The 16781-nt window shown below is 44.4% G+C and overlaps 2 protein-coding genes across 5 annotated transcripts; one reads left to right on the top strand and one right to left on the bottom strand.

Moving 5' to 3' along the window:
• The first annotated feature begins 300 nt into the window (after positions 1-300).
• On the top strand, positions 301-10485 carry pcf11 (PCF11 cleavage and polyadenylation factor subunit). 4 transcript variants are annotated; one of them, XM_057053345.1, is made up of 17 exons: positions 302-670; positions 2300-2425; positions 2664-2846; positions 3259-3492; positions 3572-4557; positions 4675-4849; positions 5092-5494; positions 5638-5781; positions 5860-7055; positions 7142-7208; positions 7285-7410; positions 7661-7778; positions 7859-8042; positions 8974-9129; positions 9388-9480; positions 9726-9761; positions 9838-10485. In XM_057053345.1, the coding sequence occupies exons 1-17, from the start codon at positions 428-430 to the stop codon at positions 10039-10041; spliced, it is 4674 nt and encodes a 1557-aa protein (XP_056909325.1). In that variant the 5' UTR covers positions 302-427; the 3' UTR covers positions 10042-10485. The 4 variants fall into 4 exon arrangements, 3 of the variants coding, with proteins under 3 accessions (XP_056909324.1, XP_056909326.1, XP_056909325.1); XM_057053344.1 differs by having other exon boundaries at positions 301-670; positions 5638-7055; XM_057053346.1 differs by lacking the exon at positions 2300-2425 and having other exon boundaries at positions 301-670; positions 5638-7055.
• A 983-nt stretch (positions 10486-11468) lies between these two features.
• Positions 11469-16700, bottom strand: LOC130537044 (guanylyl cyclase-activating protein 1-like). Its single transcript, XM_057053435.1, has 4 exons — positions 15162-16700; positions 13260-13409; positions 12779-12866; positions 11469-12666 (listed from the first exon to the last, which is right to left on the bottom strand). The coding sequence occupies exons 1-4, from the start codon at positions 15354-15356 to the stop codon at positions 12542-12544; spliced, it is 558 nt and encodes a 185-aa protein (XP_056909415.1). The 5' UTR covers positions 15357-16700; the 3' UTR covers positions 11469-12541.
• Between the last annotated feature and the right edge of the window lie 81 nt (positions 16701-16781).

The following is a 16781-nucleotide window of genomic DNA, read 5'->3' as shown; positions in this document are numbered from 1 at the left end:
AATATGTATGTACTTGACGGCGAGAAAAAAAACGACATTGGAAAAATACGTTTTATTTAAAAATTGGTTACAGGTGTATATCGTTTGTAGTTTTAAACATAAATGCATTGTGACAAAAACAAACCTTTGACGCCAAACAACAGTATGGCGTAAGACTTAGGGACGTTTTTGTTTTCGTATCTGTGGTTATGTAATCACACGGCCCAAACATGATTGGTCCATTTAGATAAAAGCGCAAGCCCGTCGACCAATAGGACGGAGCCGTCGCCGTCGCCGTCGTTTGGATTTTCAGGTGACGTAGGCAACCTTTAGCACAGTCGCCATTTTGTTGTCTCCGCAGACGGTTTCAGGAAGGACGAGGGGTGGTTCTTGAGTTTTATTTGCGCTATTTGCTTATTTCCATCCCAACACCTAGCTAGATGAGTACATGGACTGCCTGACAATCAACGCATTGGGTGTTGATCAGGCTGGTGTAGGTTTCCCGGGGTCGAGCAGCTCAAAGATGGACGACAACGCAGCGAGGGCGGATGCCTGCCGAGAGTATCAGTCCTCGTTGGAAGACTTGACATTCAATAGCAAGCCTCACATCAACATGCTGACCATTTTGGCCGAGGAAAACATCAACTTCGCCAAGGATATCGTCGCAATTATTGAAGCGCAAATAAGCAAGGTTTTTATAAATATAGCATTTTTAATTTCTGATTATGTATATCAGCGTATCTTGACTTGATTCTGCCATATGTTGGCTCCTGTTAGCTCTCAGCCCAACATGGCGCCTGCTGTTGCCACCACAGCTCCCTCCTGGTTCTCTGCTTGGCAACAGTAGTCTTGTTATTTCGCTGCTCGTTCGATCAAATTACTTACAAAGTTCGCCGACAGCATTCTATAGAATAATAAAGTAACTGTTAAAATGGTTACGAAACATACGGTGGGTCGGGGCTCCATGTGGTTTCGGGCCTACCTGTAACAATCCACCATTTTATCTTCCACAAGAACATTTCTGAACCAAAAGCCTCGTCGTTAGACTGTCCGAAATTTATTTAATACTTGTGTTTATGGTCGAACTAATTGGTGTCCGAGGGACGTGGTAAAATGAAGTTAAACCCTTTTTACAGCCGCCGCGTGGACCAGCGTAGCTTCCATTTTCAAACGCACCCGTGAAACACATCAAATTAGACAGCTCTTGGTAACCCTGCAGAGGCACCGTCAGTCATGGGGGTCGGCTGTATTTTGGTCCCTTTTTCCCCGTTATTTAGCACTCCAGCGAGGGGCAAGTTGATCGTTTAGCGGCCTGGTTATTTAAAGCCCCGATGATCAACGATGACATGTGACACTGTACACCTGCTTACTCAGGCCAGATTCTATTGATATGTTTCATGGGTTGTAGTCTGGATGTTGCGGGCTGTGAAAGCCCAGGTGGTTGAAGGAAATCCTCAGTCGGCACTTTCTTGCGTGGTCGCTGTTTTTCTGCCCATGCAGCTCTTTGCTCCCTAATCAGATCACTAACAGTTTTCTGCTTTTCATTAGTGAACTTTTCTGAAATGTCAATGACTGGTTAAAATGTTAAAAATAAAAAATATTAAATGTGCTTTTTGTCATTTTTTATTTCCAGTGTAATTTATTGGTCTGCCTCTGGTTTACATTTGCTCTGCTTGGGCTGATTCTCTTCAGACGGTGGTCGGCCACCTCTAGTTTAGCCACAGTACATATGGAAGTTATTTATTGTTGAAGTTTAAGGCTTCTTAAAATGATTTGTTGTTTTTCATTGGTCACTGAAACCTGTGGGTTGGGGTAACACTTTGAGGTTCATGAAAGCTCAAGAACAGCAACCTAACCCCCAGCTTGGCATGTCCACTTGAAGAGCCAAACTGAGAAGGGACATTGGGTAAAGTACAAAGAGTGGTTGTGAAGACCCTCTTTGGAGGTATCACTGGTCCCTTTCCTTGGGGAGGAGTACTATCTTCCTAAGGATCCGCTCTACAGCCCGAATCGGCACATTGAAGTTGTTCCTGCCCGGGATCACAACAGTGATCTCATCTTTGATGGTGACTGACTGGATTTTCAGCGCTGATGTTGGACTGAGCGATGTCGTGGATTTTATACCCAGGGCTGGGACCTTTGCCCATGGCACAGACTTCATTTTTGACTTACCATCACCCTTTTTACAGAACAGCCTTATTTTTTTTTTAACTAAATGGATAGGGGGGGCAATTAGCATAATAATTTTTGTAATATTTGTTCTGAATGTTGAATTTATCCCTTGTTGTGTTCTAAACTTCTGAGTTTTCTATCACTCTAGGCCCCACCTACTGAGAAGCTACCAGTTTTGTACTTAGTGGATTCCATAGTGAAGAATGTTGGAGGAGAATACCTTGCAGTGTTTGCTAAAAACCTAATCACTTCATTTATATGTGTCTTTGAAAAGGTACAGTATTTGTTGCCTTTGTTGTTGAGTTTTAATATTTTTTGCGCTACCTTCTGAGCAACTCGATTCACTCTGTGTTGGCTTGCTTTTAATATGATGTGCTCTCTGCCCCTGTGCACTCAATACACTATAGATGTAATAAATTTCTGTAATGTTTTACTTAGCTAAAGTTGATTTGGTAACTATCAAGTCTGCCACAGAAGCTTGTTATAGACAAAGCAATGTCCTTTGTTTGTAGGTTGATGAAAACACTAGAAAGAGCCTTTTCAAGTTGCGTTCGACGTGGGATGAAGTATTTCCTCTGAAGAAACTATATGCACTGGATGTCCGGGTCAACTCTGCTGACACAGCCTGGCCCATCAAGCCTCTTCCACCCACAGTCAACGCCAGCATCCATGTCAACCCCAAGTTTTTAAAACAGGTGAGCTGAGTCATAACAGAAAACGACTGCTCTGTCACATCTGCACAGACTAAATATACAGCTGTTATCTTTCAGTCCTAAGGTAATTTACCGGGAAAGATTACAACTACCATACATCTACAACATCATCTTTTTCCGCACTTATGTATGTTATTACATATGTTTTACTGGGTTTTCATCCTGCAAATTTCCCGGAAAATGTGATTGTAACGGCAAATTGAGGACACACTACGTTAAGAAAAATGAGCAGAGCTCACCAGAAACTGAATTCAGATTACTTCTTGATTTCTGTAACACATTGTTGTCATTCACTCAAATATTTAAAGAGTGCACAAATTAGGTTGGAGTTTATCTTAAATTGCTTGAAGGTTATACCATTTGTTATCTAACTCTAATCCCATTTCTTTGCCAGTCTGAGGAAGTTCCTCCTCCACAGCCTTCATCCTCCCCACAGCCTCCAGCACCAGCTACAGAACCCACTCCACAGTCAACCTCAAACACAAACCAGTATAATTTGACTCAGGAGCAACTGATCAGACAGCAGCTTCTGGCTAAACAGAATCAGCTTCTTGCCAAACAGAAACAACTGTTGGAACTTCAGCAGAAAAAGATTGAGCTGGAACTTGAGCAGACAAAAGCCCAGTTGGTTGGTTGCTTCCTTAATATTTTGGGTAAACCTTTCATTTTGTTATGTAAAAACTAAAGAATACATTTTGTGTTTGCAGGCTGGAGGATTTACATTGCCATCATCAGCTCCAGTTCCTGCTACTCCCAGCATGACATCCAAGCCTACCACCCAAGCTGCGCCAGTGGTCCGGCCCTGGATCCCCCCTCAGACAAAACCCAAGTCGTCCACCCGAGACCCCCGCTTAAACCGCCCTGGCCCTCCAACTGCACCTCAGCCCAAAGAGCAGTCTGCGGAGAGAAAAGCAGATGTGGTCACAACTGGAAATGCTGCTGTGACTCCTGAGAAGTGCAGTCAGCCAGACAAGACCAGGACACAAAAGAAAGAGGTGCTTGAGGAGAAGTCTAAATCCAAGTCTCCACCTCCAATGAGCAAAACGATCTCACCCAAAAACAAGCAATCAGAGACTGAAGCCCAGAAGTCAGCCGACCCCAAGAAAGATCCAAGGCTGAAGAAACGTTCACATGACAAGATGGACAACAAAGACGATGAGGCAAAGGACAAGAAAAGAAGTGCTGAAAAGAAGGAGCGGCAGGAGGATACTCGGGGAGGTGAGCCTCAGAGATCTGGCAAAGGGAGGGTTATGAATGGCACAGTGAACAAACATGAGCACAGTGAGTCGACAGAGAAGGCTGATTTGAAGTCTGGTGGGAATGCTCGGACACATGCTAGGAAACGTCCCCGTTCACGGTCCAGGTCACGCTCGCCTGGCACCTCCCCTAAAAGAAAGGAAAGGCGCTCGCCGAAGAGCCGAGTCAGGAGCAGCTCTTTGTCTCCTTCACCCTCTCGCAAAACAAACAAGGCTAGACGGCTCCGTCCAGAGGAAATGGGTCATGGCAAACCTGGACGAGAGGACAGGCTTTCGGTCAAAAAGAACCAATTGGAGGCCAGAAGGTTGAAGAGACCAACGGAGGAGCGACACTCTGAAACCAGAGACAACCACTCTCCACGTAGCCATGATGGAGGAGGCAAGGAGAACAAGGATGCTCCTCATCGCTGGAGGAGTGGCTGGGAGGAGAACAAGCAGTAAGTTTTAGCTTCTTTTGTAAAGTCTTTTGTAACACTGTCTTTGGGATTAATGAATCCTTTTCTGAGCCAAGGCTTGGAGAGGGTGACCAGTAAGTTAAAATGATTTATCTTTAGTCTCAAGCCATCAGAAGACTCCCACACGAAGCTTGGACTGCCACGACACAAACAGTACAGCACTCCAAATCGACCCCCAACTTCTAGAACACCAAAGCATCGACTTAATGTGGATCCCAACCTGCAGATTCCTGAAATCCTCAACTCTGCCTCCAAGAAAGACCTGCTGAGAAGGGTAAGTCATTAATGTGCTGATGGAGAAAAAAGCTGGCATGTCCCACGTCTTTATCCAGAAATGACTAAAAAGATGTTACACTTTATTTTCTGATTGCTGATTTTTAAAATGAATGTTTTCCACAAGATAAACAACATAGCACAGCACATAGTCGAAAAAGGTTAATCTTTACAAAATTTCATTTATTTGAATCACACAAGTCAGTTCTTGTACTTATGCCAGTTGTTTTAAACATTCTGCAGGCCAGCAAACGTCTGGAGAGTGGTGAAATTTCCCAGGAGGACTTCCTTAATGTTGCACACAAGATCAAAACCTTCTTCCAGTACCAGGAAGAGAAACAACAGCAGCAGCACTCTGGGAATTGGGATGACTCTGGAGTTTTCTCGAAGAAGCAGTCACTGTTACCCACACCCTCCTCTTCTGAGCCCCACCCTCTGGAAACCATGGATGCCGCTGAACTGTCCTACTACGAACACAAGTCCAAGCTGAAAAAAACCCAGGTCACCCACCGACCCAATGTGGGGGAGTGGGAGGGTGAGCAGAATTCTGGAGAGAGCAAGGAGTTGGCACCGAGTGAGAAAGCAGATGACCAGAACCTTGGACCTTCACTGCACCGATACAACAGGGTCCCTCTAGATGCCTCAGGTGAGTTCAGGGTTATAACTGTTGTTTATCTGTTGGTTAGTGTTAGTAGGGATTTAGCATTCTCAATAGGTCATTAATGACAGTAGAATATTTAGGGATGCCTACTCTGTTACATATCACTCATGTTCGATAACTTCACATAGATGAGAGACGGAGTAAAGAGAATGAGGACCAGCGAGTGCCACCTGTTCCCATGATTGAGGAGTACAACCATGGTAAGGAGTTCCCCAAACTGAAATCGTTGCCTGGTTTGCGCTTCAGGCGGAGAGCTGACCCACGAGACTCCAGTAAGTGTGCCGAGTGTACAGCAAAATGTGTAGTCACAAATATTTTAGAAAATATCCTTATAGAATTTATCATTTCAGATGAGCGAGAGTGGAACTCGCCACTAATGGAGCGCCAGCGGTATGATGAAGACCAGAAGAGTGGCTACGATGCTCCAAGAAAGTATGGCCCATCTGCAGACTCCCGGGTGTCTGACCCAAGGAGGCCCGACCAGTCGTCTGGGCCAGTGGTCCACAGGAAATGTCCAAGTCCAGGTAGTCTGGATTCAGCAGGCCCAAGATTTGAGCGTGAGCGCCTTTCACCTCTTCAACAGAGAGAGCCTTCAGAGATGAGCCCGATTCCACGCTTTGAAAGCCCCAACAGTGAGCATTCTGATGATGGGCCTCTCAATTTGGATGGACCCCCTTCGCACACTCATCCTCCACCTCCAAAATCCACTCATACAGGGCCAGGCCCAGGGGGACAACTGGCTTCTCTCCGTCTGCACCGTGATTCGCCAGGACACACGCCTCCTTATGATGGTCACCCCACCTCAGTTTATGATGGACCTGTTCACAGAGGCCCGTCCAGAGCTAACCCCCCAGGCTGGTATGAAGGCGGAGGCCCTGAGCATTATGATGATGTGACACAGTTTGAGGGCCTTCATCCCCAAGGTCCCGGCAGGCTGGATGGTGGTCGCCCTCTTCAGAGGTTTGATGGACATGGGCCAATGAGAGTTGGAGATGGAATGGGGAGGTTTGACTGTCAACCTCACCCCCATGGCCCAAACAGGTTTGATGGTGCAGTGAGATTTGAAGGACAGGGGCCAGGACCAGCCCGTTATGAGCGTTATAACAACATGGGACCTGGGCCTGGCTCTGGACAAAACCAGCGGCCAATGCGCTTTGAAACCCCTCTGAATCAGATTGGCCCAATGCGGTTTGAAGGTCCTGGTCCACGGCGCTTTGATGGACCTATGCAGGCGGGACCAAGGTTCGATATGCCCCATCAGGGTGGTGCTCCAGTCTATGATCCTGTCCACAGTCAACAGGTCCCGGGCAGGTTTCCTCCTCAACACAACTTGCAGCCACCCATTAGGCCCATTGTCCCCCCAATGTATGAGAACCCAATGGGTCCACAGCAGAATTTCAACATGGGTCAGCATTTTCCAGAGCCTGTAGACCCTCAGTTCCCTGTCGGACAGATGGCATACTCGGCTCAGGCGCCGCCCTTTAACCAGCAGGGCTCTGCTTCCTTCTATAACCCGTCTGCCCCTGGCCTCAGCATGCAGCAACCTGTGAGTTACTTCTAACTTACACTGTTACGTGTGCTGCTATCAGCTGTCTGATTCAATGTAAACTTTCTGTGGTCTCTTTATTTTAGGTGAACCTTCTAGGAAACCTCAACCAATCATTCCCATCTCAGAGCGCAGTGCCTTTTGGACATCAGAGTAAGCTCCTCCCCTTAATGAAGACCACAGCATTTTCTAAGTGCACGTGCATGACTCTTGGGGTTTATTTTTGCAGCTCCACAGATTGCCCCCACAGAAAACCACTTTGGTCAAATGGATGTTAATGAGCTTTTGTCCAAACTTATTTCCAACGGCATCATCAAAGCTGCACAACCAGAGGCTACTCTGACGTCGGGCACTGGTAAATATGTTGGGCGTGTTCCATACTACTGGGTCATAACAACACTGCATATAGAAATGTCTACATGCTCATTTTGAACAGTATTAATACAACTTGGTTATTTGGTTAAGATAGTAGTTGGTTGATGGACACAGCGCTGGCATAAGACCTTCTTTTACTCCATTGTTGTTGACCATCTGAATCTGTTGTAAATGTCCCCATTTATTGTTTGTAATTAATTATCTTTGTATTTTTACTATAAATGTTTCAGCTTCAAGCACCGCTCCTGCTGGCTCACCTCTTGCAGAGGAGGATGATGAGGATGACCCAGAGTTGTTAGATAACGATGTCCCTGACCTCCGTAGCTTTACAATCGAAGCAATGAAACTGTGAGTGGATTCTGGCCCGTTATCAGTAGCTCGCTTGTTTTGATGGTTTTTATGGCCTCATTTGTTATTTTCACCTCCAGACGGTATGAAAGTGTGGTGACTAAGCTGTACTCTGGGACCCAGTGTGGATTGTGCAGTATGAGGTTCTCATCTCGACAACCTGACCTCTATGGTGACCATCTGGACTGGCACTATCGGCAGAACCACAACGGGAAGGTCCCAAGCAAGAAAGTCACCCACCGCCGCTGGTATTACGGACTCAGGGTGAGCACTCGCACGAAGGTTTCCACTTTTATGTTGAAGTAAGCTTAATATCAATTGGTGACATTATCTAAAGCTGTGGCACTTCAAGTGTCAGATTGTCTGTGTAGATTCTCAATGATCCAGGTCATAGTTATTCACGGTAGTTTTCTTTGTCAACTGGACTGTATTTCTTCTCTTTGAAGACGTGGCTCCTTCAGTTCTGAACTCGCTTGGGACCGAGCTTGAACATATAGCCTTTGTGGACTATTAGCATGCTAATGATCTGGGTGGGTCACCTGAGAGTTGTTGGTAGGGTCGTTCCCCTAGTTTCAGTTGAGGTGTCTCTCCTTTGTCTGCTGACTCAAATGGTGGTGAATCACCAGGTCTCCTGAAATGGTGTGAATGTTTGGTTTGTTGTTGGAAGGAGTGGAGGACTGCATTGTATATGGGTGATAGGAAGTGCCTTAGCCCACCACCTCTGTTTAAGGATGGTTTTTCCAATTTGACATGGATAGCTTCCTTGACACCCCTCTCAAACCACCGGTCTTCTCTGGCCAGTACCCGTGCTTGGCTTTCCTCAAAGGAATGCCCGCTTTCCTTTAGGTGTAAGTGGACTGCTGAGTCCTGACCTGAAGAGGTGGCATGTCTGTGTTGTGCCATTCTTCTCTGGAGAGGTTGTTTGGTTTCACCAATGTACAGTTCCTTGCATTCTTCCTGGCACTGTACAGCATAAACAACATTACATTGTATATGTCTTGGTGTCTTGTCCTTCGGGTGTACCAGCCTCTGTTTGAGTTGATTGGTTGAAACTGAACCGGTATGTCATGTTTTTGGAGGATCCTCCTAAATTTCTCAGAGACCCCAGACACATAGGGGATCGAAACGCTGTGTCATACTGGTTTATCTGCTTGTTCTTTGTAAAAACCATTGTATGTTTTTGTGGCTCCTTTAGGACTGGATAGAATTTGAGGAGATCGCTGACCTGGAGGAGCGAGCAAAAAGTCTGTTCTTTGAGAAGGAGAATGAGGTTGAGGTTCAGAAGAATCAGGCTGCAGCAAAAGAGAAGGAGGTCCAGTGTGTGAAGGCCACAAAAGACCAGGTTGGAGAGGTAAGCCACTCAGGAGTGTTGCTATGGGAACATTCCCTCTAAAACACCACATGTTACACAGAGTAGTGTAGGTCACAGTATTCAAATAGAAATGTTTTACTTGTCATAAATTGTACATGTCCATCAGTCATTACCTATTAAATTCTAAATTTAGATCATTCTTACATTGACAGCAGAAGTGTTGTACCAGAATAGCAACATGTTTGTGTCAAGAGTCTAAATAAAAGTAAGCAATGAAAGTCTTTTCTCCTGTTGCAGTCATGTGAAATCTGTCAGGAGCAGTTTGAGACATACTGGGTGGAAGAAGAGGAAGACTGGTTCCTGAAAAACGCCATCAGGGTTGACGATAAGGTGGAGTACACATCACAAAGTGACCATGCTCCTATACGACCAACACCATTTACTTAGTGTTCCCTAATTCTTGATTGCTACAGTAAATGTGTAACAGTCTTCAGTTATTATGGGTCATTCGGAATATTCATCGTCTGTGCCATCACCTGTGTCTTATCCAGAACACACACGTTTAAACTTGTGGTAAAATATATCTGGTGTACTGGACTCCAGTAACATCGGTCTCACTTGTTTTCTCTTCGTAGATTTTCCATCCCTCCTGTTTCGAAGATTATAAAAATGTAAGTAACGTCAAAATTGAAGCATTAACCCTAGTCCAATACCTGCACACCTTTGACCTTTGACCTGTCTCCTCAGTCGTACATCGATGTTACGCCATCACCCAACAAGCTTCTCACTGATCATCCACTGAGCTCCTTTATCAAGACAGAAGATGGGGGCGAGGAGACGGCGTGCTCTGTTAGTGCCACAGTCAAACAGGAAGTGGAGTCTGAGTTTCCAGATATAAAAGCGGAGGAGGTATTAACGGTCACTCTTCAGTCGGAGCAGAGTGACGTGTAACGATGCTGCTGCCTCGGTCACTTTTTCTTCACTTTTTTATTATGAGGGCGAGGAGTTCTCGTCACTGAAACTTGAATACATTTTTGTATTTGGACTTTGAGCATCAATTTCAGGTGGTTGGTTCCTCTGTGAAAATCAACGGTGAACCGAATTTATTTAAAAGAATGATTTGTTATCTTTGACTAAAGATGTAAATGATTTAATTTATAAATTAAAAGTATTTTTGGTATTTCTGGTGTACCGGTGATTGAATCTAGCACCACTGGACCCACTTCACTTGCTTTTCGAGATTTGGGGAGGATCTTCATCTTTATTTTCCTTTTGATCTCAAGATGATCTTCAATAAAGAGTCTAAAACTTGTTTGTGTGAACTGTGATTAATCTTTGCTCTCAGTTTTGTCATTTAGGTTTAAAAAGCAAAAATAAAGGTTGAATAGATTTAAAGTTTGGCTCCTGGTCATTGTCCATGGGACTCCTGTTGTCCCACAAACTGGGTTGAACTGGGCAGAAAGTGGTAATGACGGCACTGAAACATCTCATCTCTGAGGACACTTCACAGGTAAAATGGCATCCTCCTTTAGCCCATTACAGTGAAGTCGATGACATAACTTGATAACTTTAATGCTGATATCTTTAATATCCTCATGAGTGATTGTCCTGCCAGGGACCAGGGCCCTCTGATCAGTCCACTAGAGCAGGAGTGTCCAAACCCAGTCCCCGAGGGCCACAATCCAGCCGGGTTTCTATCCCACTGAATGAATTTTCAGCCTGGTAGGACAGAAAACCTGGCTGGATTGTGGCCCTCGAGGACTGGGTTTGGACATGCCTGCTCTAGAGTCTCTCTGTCTGCTTGGACTCATTCCTGTGGCAATTCTCTGCGAGGGTCTGCAAGCGGATATCTTCCCTCACTTGTGGCAACAGAAACTGCCCTTCCTCCACCTACTCTTGACTTCAGCCCACTTCTCTGTTGGTGTCTGTTACTCCTTCCTGCGTCTGTACATCAGCCTGCTGAGGCAGCGGGAGAAGCCGAAGCAGCTCTGAGAACAGGTTTGTTTGTAGATCCCAGATATGACCTGTGACGCCGCCGATGACAGCCGGGGTGGTGGTGCCAGAATTCATCCTCTGGTTGATAAAGTTGATCGTTCATTGTTGGATTCAGGAGCCTTTTGAAGCGTGTGGTGGACAGGAGGTCTGTGTGGTTTATCCGAAGACTCCAGATGACTCAGGCATAATCTGTATGGCCAAATTTTACATCTACAATACAATTTGGACCAAAACAGAACTGGCAAACATAAAATCATTTTTTACTGTATTTCTTTCCAAATTTAATAAAAAAAACTTGTAACCCAGTTTACATTTGTAATTTTTGTTTCAGCTGGTGTCTGACAACCTGAAAGCCAAATTCAATGCTCAAATAAATCAGAGAGTTTGTTTAAAAACTTTATTGATAAGGCAACAACGAAAGAATAGAAATCTTAAAGCATTCGGCCTGTGAACTATGGCTCTATGAGAACAGTTAGCCTTGATGCTAATCTTGTTACACCTGTCAGTTCAACTATCGGAAGCTCAATGGACAAAACATCTCCTTTCCTGACCCAAACCTGTATCCATCGTCATTGTCACGTATAAAAGTAAAAACTCACATCATTCATTTCCTGTGAACTTCACAATAATGGCCCACTCACACAACAGCTGCTGTTTTCTGTATTCACAATTCAATGACTGATGTCTGTTTGACAGTTTACTTACATGTAATGACAAAATCAGCAAATGTCTTTGTAGATGTTCTTGTTGTACCTGTTGTGCATCCAATCACAACCACCCTGTGTTATCTACAACATTTAGTTGGTCCATGGTTAATTTCCTGTCTGCTGCTCAGGGTACCGGTAATCTGTGGGTGTCTAGGGAAGGAACGACTTCAAAAAGAACAACTTGGCACCAGAAACGAGTGTCCCTGTGCTGTGATACAGGCAAACAATTGCCTTGAGCACCCAGTGAGAGTGGAGCAGGTTTCCATTTGTGCTACTCTTCAACAAGTCTGATCCCGCTTATTCCACATTGGTTCTTCTCCCACAAGCCCCCCTGTAGAGCACACTGAGGGTTGCCTTTCCCTCCCTTAATTTGGTAACATCTATGGTTCTTAAATGTGAGATTCTGAAGAGCAGAGGTGATGTATGCTAACAGTCTGTCCCTCTGATGTGGTTGTGTAAAAACAAAAGGAACTGCCGATGTCTCATCACGGATATCGTCTAGAATTGAAAAAGTTATTTTAAATGAGCACCTGTGAAAGCTGAAAATTGAGCATTCAAAAGTAATAAGGGGCACCAATCAGGACAACTAGAGCATGTTGGGGGAGGATCAGAAGGACTTTTTGGATCTGTCCATCCCCTGTGGTGCTAAAGAACTGGCCTGTGACACCGCGTGCTCTGAGAGCAGAAGTCTTTGGAATTCTTCTCTATGTAATTAATTTGGACTAAAGTCTGTGTCGCACGCTGCTGCCTCATCCTGTCCGACCCTCCACAATGATGACTAAGACTGGTGTGAGGTCCATTATCTTCTTCAGCGTGTCCATGATGTCTGGGTGGTCTTTGGCTCCCTCGATAAATTCCTCCAGAGTCAGCTCACCTGTGGAGTCAAGAGTCATTTCTGTTAAAACGTCTCTGGCTGCTTGACTGAACTCCAGCTTGTAGAAGTTAATGGTCACATGAACTGATGAGGACTTTGTGTCTTTTCTTACCTTCTCCATTCACGTCGATCCTCTCAAATATAAGTGAGACTATTTCCTCTGGGTCGATGTCTCTGTTTCTTGTGATGTCCTGGATCGCCTACAAGGTGAAGGAGGGGAGACTCAATCAGCACCAACAGAGAGGCTGTGGTTTACACTGAGGTAAGAACAGAGGGCTTTGGAACACCAATTTAACTCTCTTCCACCTCTGTTCTCTGAGGACCCACGCAGGAGCAGGACACTTCATTTTAAGTCGGTCTACTTTTTTCAAATGGGTTTCCTCACTGGGATCCATTCAACCCCCTTCCTTCAGCCTGGATTGACCAATGCAGCTCGTTTAGCAGATTAACGCTTGTCTAATTTCAGACTTAATCCAGTGAGTGTTTTCAGTGAGTACAGAGCTGTGAACCGTTTAATCATGATGCTCCACCACACAAGATCTTTTTCTCTTATTTTAATGGTGTTGTGTGTTCAACAGCTGGTGAATAGTTACCGAGAAGATGGTCTCCAGTTCCTCTCTGTCGATCTTCCCGTTGCCGTCTTGATCAAACAGTTTGAAATACCACTTGAGTTTCTGGTTGATTTCTCCCTTCAGCATCAGGCTGATGGCAGCAATGTACTCCACAAAGTCGATGTACCCGTCCTGCAGACAGGGGCAGAACCATCATGAGGATGTTGGGTTGGTCTGTTTAATTATTTAGTTCATGTTTTCTGGGATTTTGACAAATTAGCTCAAATTTGAGTTTTCTGTTGAAGGAGTCCTAAATTATTATTATCATCCTTCTTCCCACACTTACTGATGACAACCTTCTGTCTGATTGTTATATACGGAGCATTCCCATATGTCGGGAACTTTCAACTATATACTATTTAGTTATATATATATACAGTATATATATATATATATATATATATATATATATATATATATCTCAACAAACATGTCTGAAATCATTCCAATCTTCTGCCCTACTTATAATAATCCACTTACAGTCTTGATGAAAGAAGCCCTTAACACAAATGTAAATTACTTGTAAGCATTCAAAATTCTTATTTTTATCTGATGCCACTTTAATATTATTAACAATGATGATAATAACAATGAGGATGATAAGGATGTAAGGAACAAACCACAGCAGCCGTACTGTTTCGTTAATGAATCCCACTCTGGAATCTTAAGTTTAATTGACATATTGGTCAAATTCTTTGCAGGACTTTGGTACCAGTGAGCAATAATTTATTCATACTGGGGTTGTTGAAATTAGGTCAGAAGTTCAAGGGAAAGTTCCTGCTTGAACATGAGATAAAGTGCATGACATGGGCACGAACAGAACTGCCTCAGCCCATAGGCTTCCCGTTTCCCATTCTGCTAACAGTACCTGAATGCAGCAGAGGTTTTCCTAAATAATTCTGTTGATACATTTCCAATTTATTATACACTAAAGTTATTAAAATGCTTGGTGAAAATAGTCTTCCCAAAGTTCTTCCCTGTCAGAACACCCGTGATGGATCTGAGTTCCACATGCTCATAATCCATTTAGCCTGACACACACACACATGCAGACAAACACACTCACACTGGTAATGGCTCCTAATGCAAAACCCATAAACCCCTTAGTCAGTGAGCCGGTACAAGTTTGAGGTTAAACATCCTGACTTTGATCTTTGGTTGGGGAACATTAGAAATTGCGCAGATCGACTGAAAGATCCGTGTCACACTTTTTAGTATAAAACACATGTGTGTTTCTGCATGGCTGTGAATAAAACTATTGATGAACTTATTGCATTTGATCAATTTTTAAATCAAGTAATAAAAATAAATTTCATTTTCTGAATCCAGGAAGTGCTTTGTCATCATTATCAGACTATTAATAATGACATTCCTGAGGTTGCTAGCAGAAGGGCAGCAAAATCAGCATTGTCAGCAAAAGAACATCTTGACACCAATGTTGCATTTTAACAGAAAGAAATGAGTTGATCTATTTAAAATTAGGCCCTGTTTTGACCTGGAGTGGTTCAGAGGCTATACTGCACCTGGCCAGCAGCACAGCTGTTTCACCATTAGATACCTTCCATGTCATGTTATGGAAAAATACATGTAGAATAATCCTACAAGCAGCTGTTTCCCTGCTTCACTGTGAAGCTAAATAGTGAGGACAGTTCAGTATAAAACTGGATTTTTCCTGCTCTTGCGCCAAAGAAGACTTGTTTTTTTATCTGTCAGCTCATTGTCTCCTTAGAAGACATCAAGCTTTATAGTTAAAATGGGCAGGTTTGCTAGTTGACACTTGAATTTCCTGGTGTCACCAGCAGGTTGGATTCTTTGTCGTGGACTGAGTCCAGTCTGGAGCCAGTATCTAACATGCATAAAGCAGAGAATCCCCCTCGTACGTACCCCATCCATGTCGAAGGTGAAGAAGACTTGGTCCACATAGCTGTTGGCATTCTCGTTCAAACCCTTCAGGTTCAGGATGGCCTTGAGCTCGAACAGGGTGATGAGTCCTGATGGAGACTCACGCATGAACTTGTTGTACCAGTGGTGCATGTCTTCAGCCAGGATCTCATCCAAGTTGGAGCCCTGGTTCCCCATGGGTCCAGTCCGACAGGTTCACCAAGACAGAATGTGGAGGAGAAATGAAACCGGTCAAAAATCTTTTGTCCTCCGTGTTGAATGAGGTGTTGGTGTGGAAGGAACCTGAAAAACTGTGTGGTTTGCAGCAGGAGGAAGCGACTGGAGGCAGAGAGCACACCCCAGGACTCTCTAACCCTCTTAAGGTCCTTTTATGAAAGCACCTAAAATAACTTCCTAATGAGATCAGGTTGTCGTGCCTGCCCCACACTTCTGCTGAGTCCTGGTCAAGAAGCTTTATGACCCTGGTTCAAGAGCAGCCGAGCGTTTGCTCTTGCAGGCTGGTGGTTATATAAGAGGGTGACTTGGGAGTCTTGGTGCAGGGCCCCCCAGGGGTGATGGGCCAGGTGTGGGACTGTACCGGTTAAAAGACTCTTCTACACAGACGTTTGGGTTAAAACTCTGCTTGATGGTTCGGATTTCACCTGTATTTCTGGTAAACTTGGTGCTGGTCCTGATCCACTGAAAGCCACCCATTCCACCCACAGTGTCTTTGTTGAGTCACAGCAGCTAATAATCAATATGCTTGATTAGTCATCTCTTTACTGAAGCGTTTTCATCATCTCAGCTTCACTGTTTTAGTCTTTCAGATTTCTCTCTCAGTTTTTCTGTCTCTTCTGACTGGAATCTTTGTTATTGGGCACATTTTATTGACCTGTCACCCTGTTTGGATTCTAGGTGTTATTTTAGTCAATTGCTTCCCTCTTCATTCCAATCAAAAGCTGAATTTCTGTTTTTTGACGTGAAAGCAGATACATAGTGACCTTTGGAGCGCAGCCTGACTGGTTTATCCCCAGTCTTCCTCCACATCTGAGAATTGCACGCTGAATTTCTGGGGTGATGGCCTTCCATTGGTGATCTGTTTAATTTGGGTCTGAATGTGAATGTATCAGAGGATCAGCTGGGTAATCCAGAATCCAGTCCTGCCCCGTAGAACCTGCTTTTCCAGGTAGGAGGAAGATTATGTCACTGACTCAGATCAAGCCATGCCAGTGGAGAAACTACAACACTCACAGGAGCCACTTTGGGACAATCCAACCTGGTAGTCAAGGACACCATTAAAAAGTTGTAAATGGGGCCCCCAACTGGTGATCAGGTGCAACTGAACTTGCATTACATCCAGGATTATACATGTGCATTTTTTCTTATTGACATTATCATTATTATTACTTTTTCCTGCCTGTTTCTGTTTATAGTTTACTCTAAGGTAATATTCTGGAGTCTACATGTGTTGTTCCACTGAGGTTGCTCCCTGAGCCCCTCTGCTGAAGTGCTGTTGAGCCACAGCTTCTGATGTTGCTGGTGAGACCACTGACAGCTGTTTCGGAGTAAGTGTGATTGGATGAAAACGGACTTGTATCTCTTTGAGTGGTCGGGATTAAGAGG

Source organism: Takifugu flavidus, chromosome 14 (assembly GCF_003711565.1).
Source record: "Takifugu flavidus isolate HTHZ2018 chromosome 14, ASM371156v2, whole genome shotgun sequence".
Taxonomy (NCBI): Eukaryota; Metazoa; Chordata; class Actinopteri; order Tetraodontiformes; family Tetraodontidae; genus Takifugu; species Takifugu flavidus.
The sequence above is the reverse complement of the archived record's forward strand: the minus strand, read 5'-3'. Positions and strand labels throughout refer to the sequence as shown.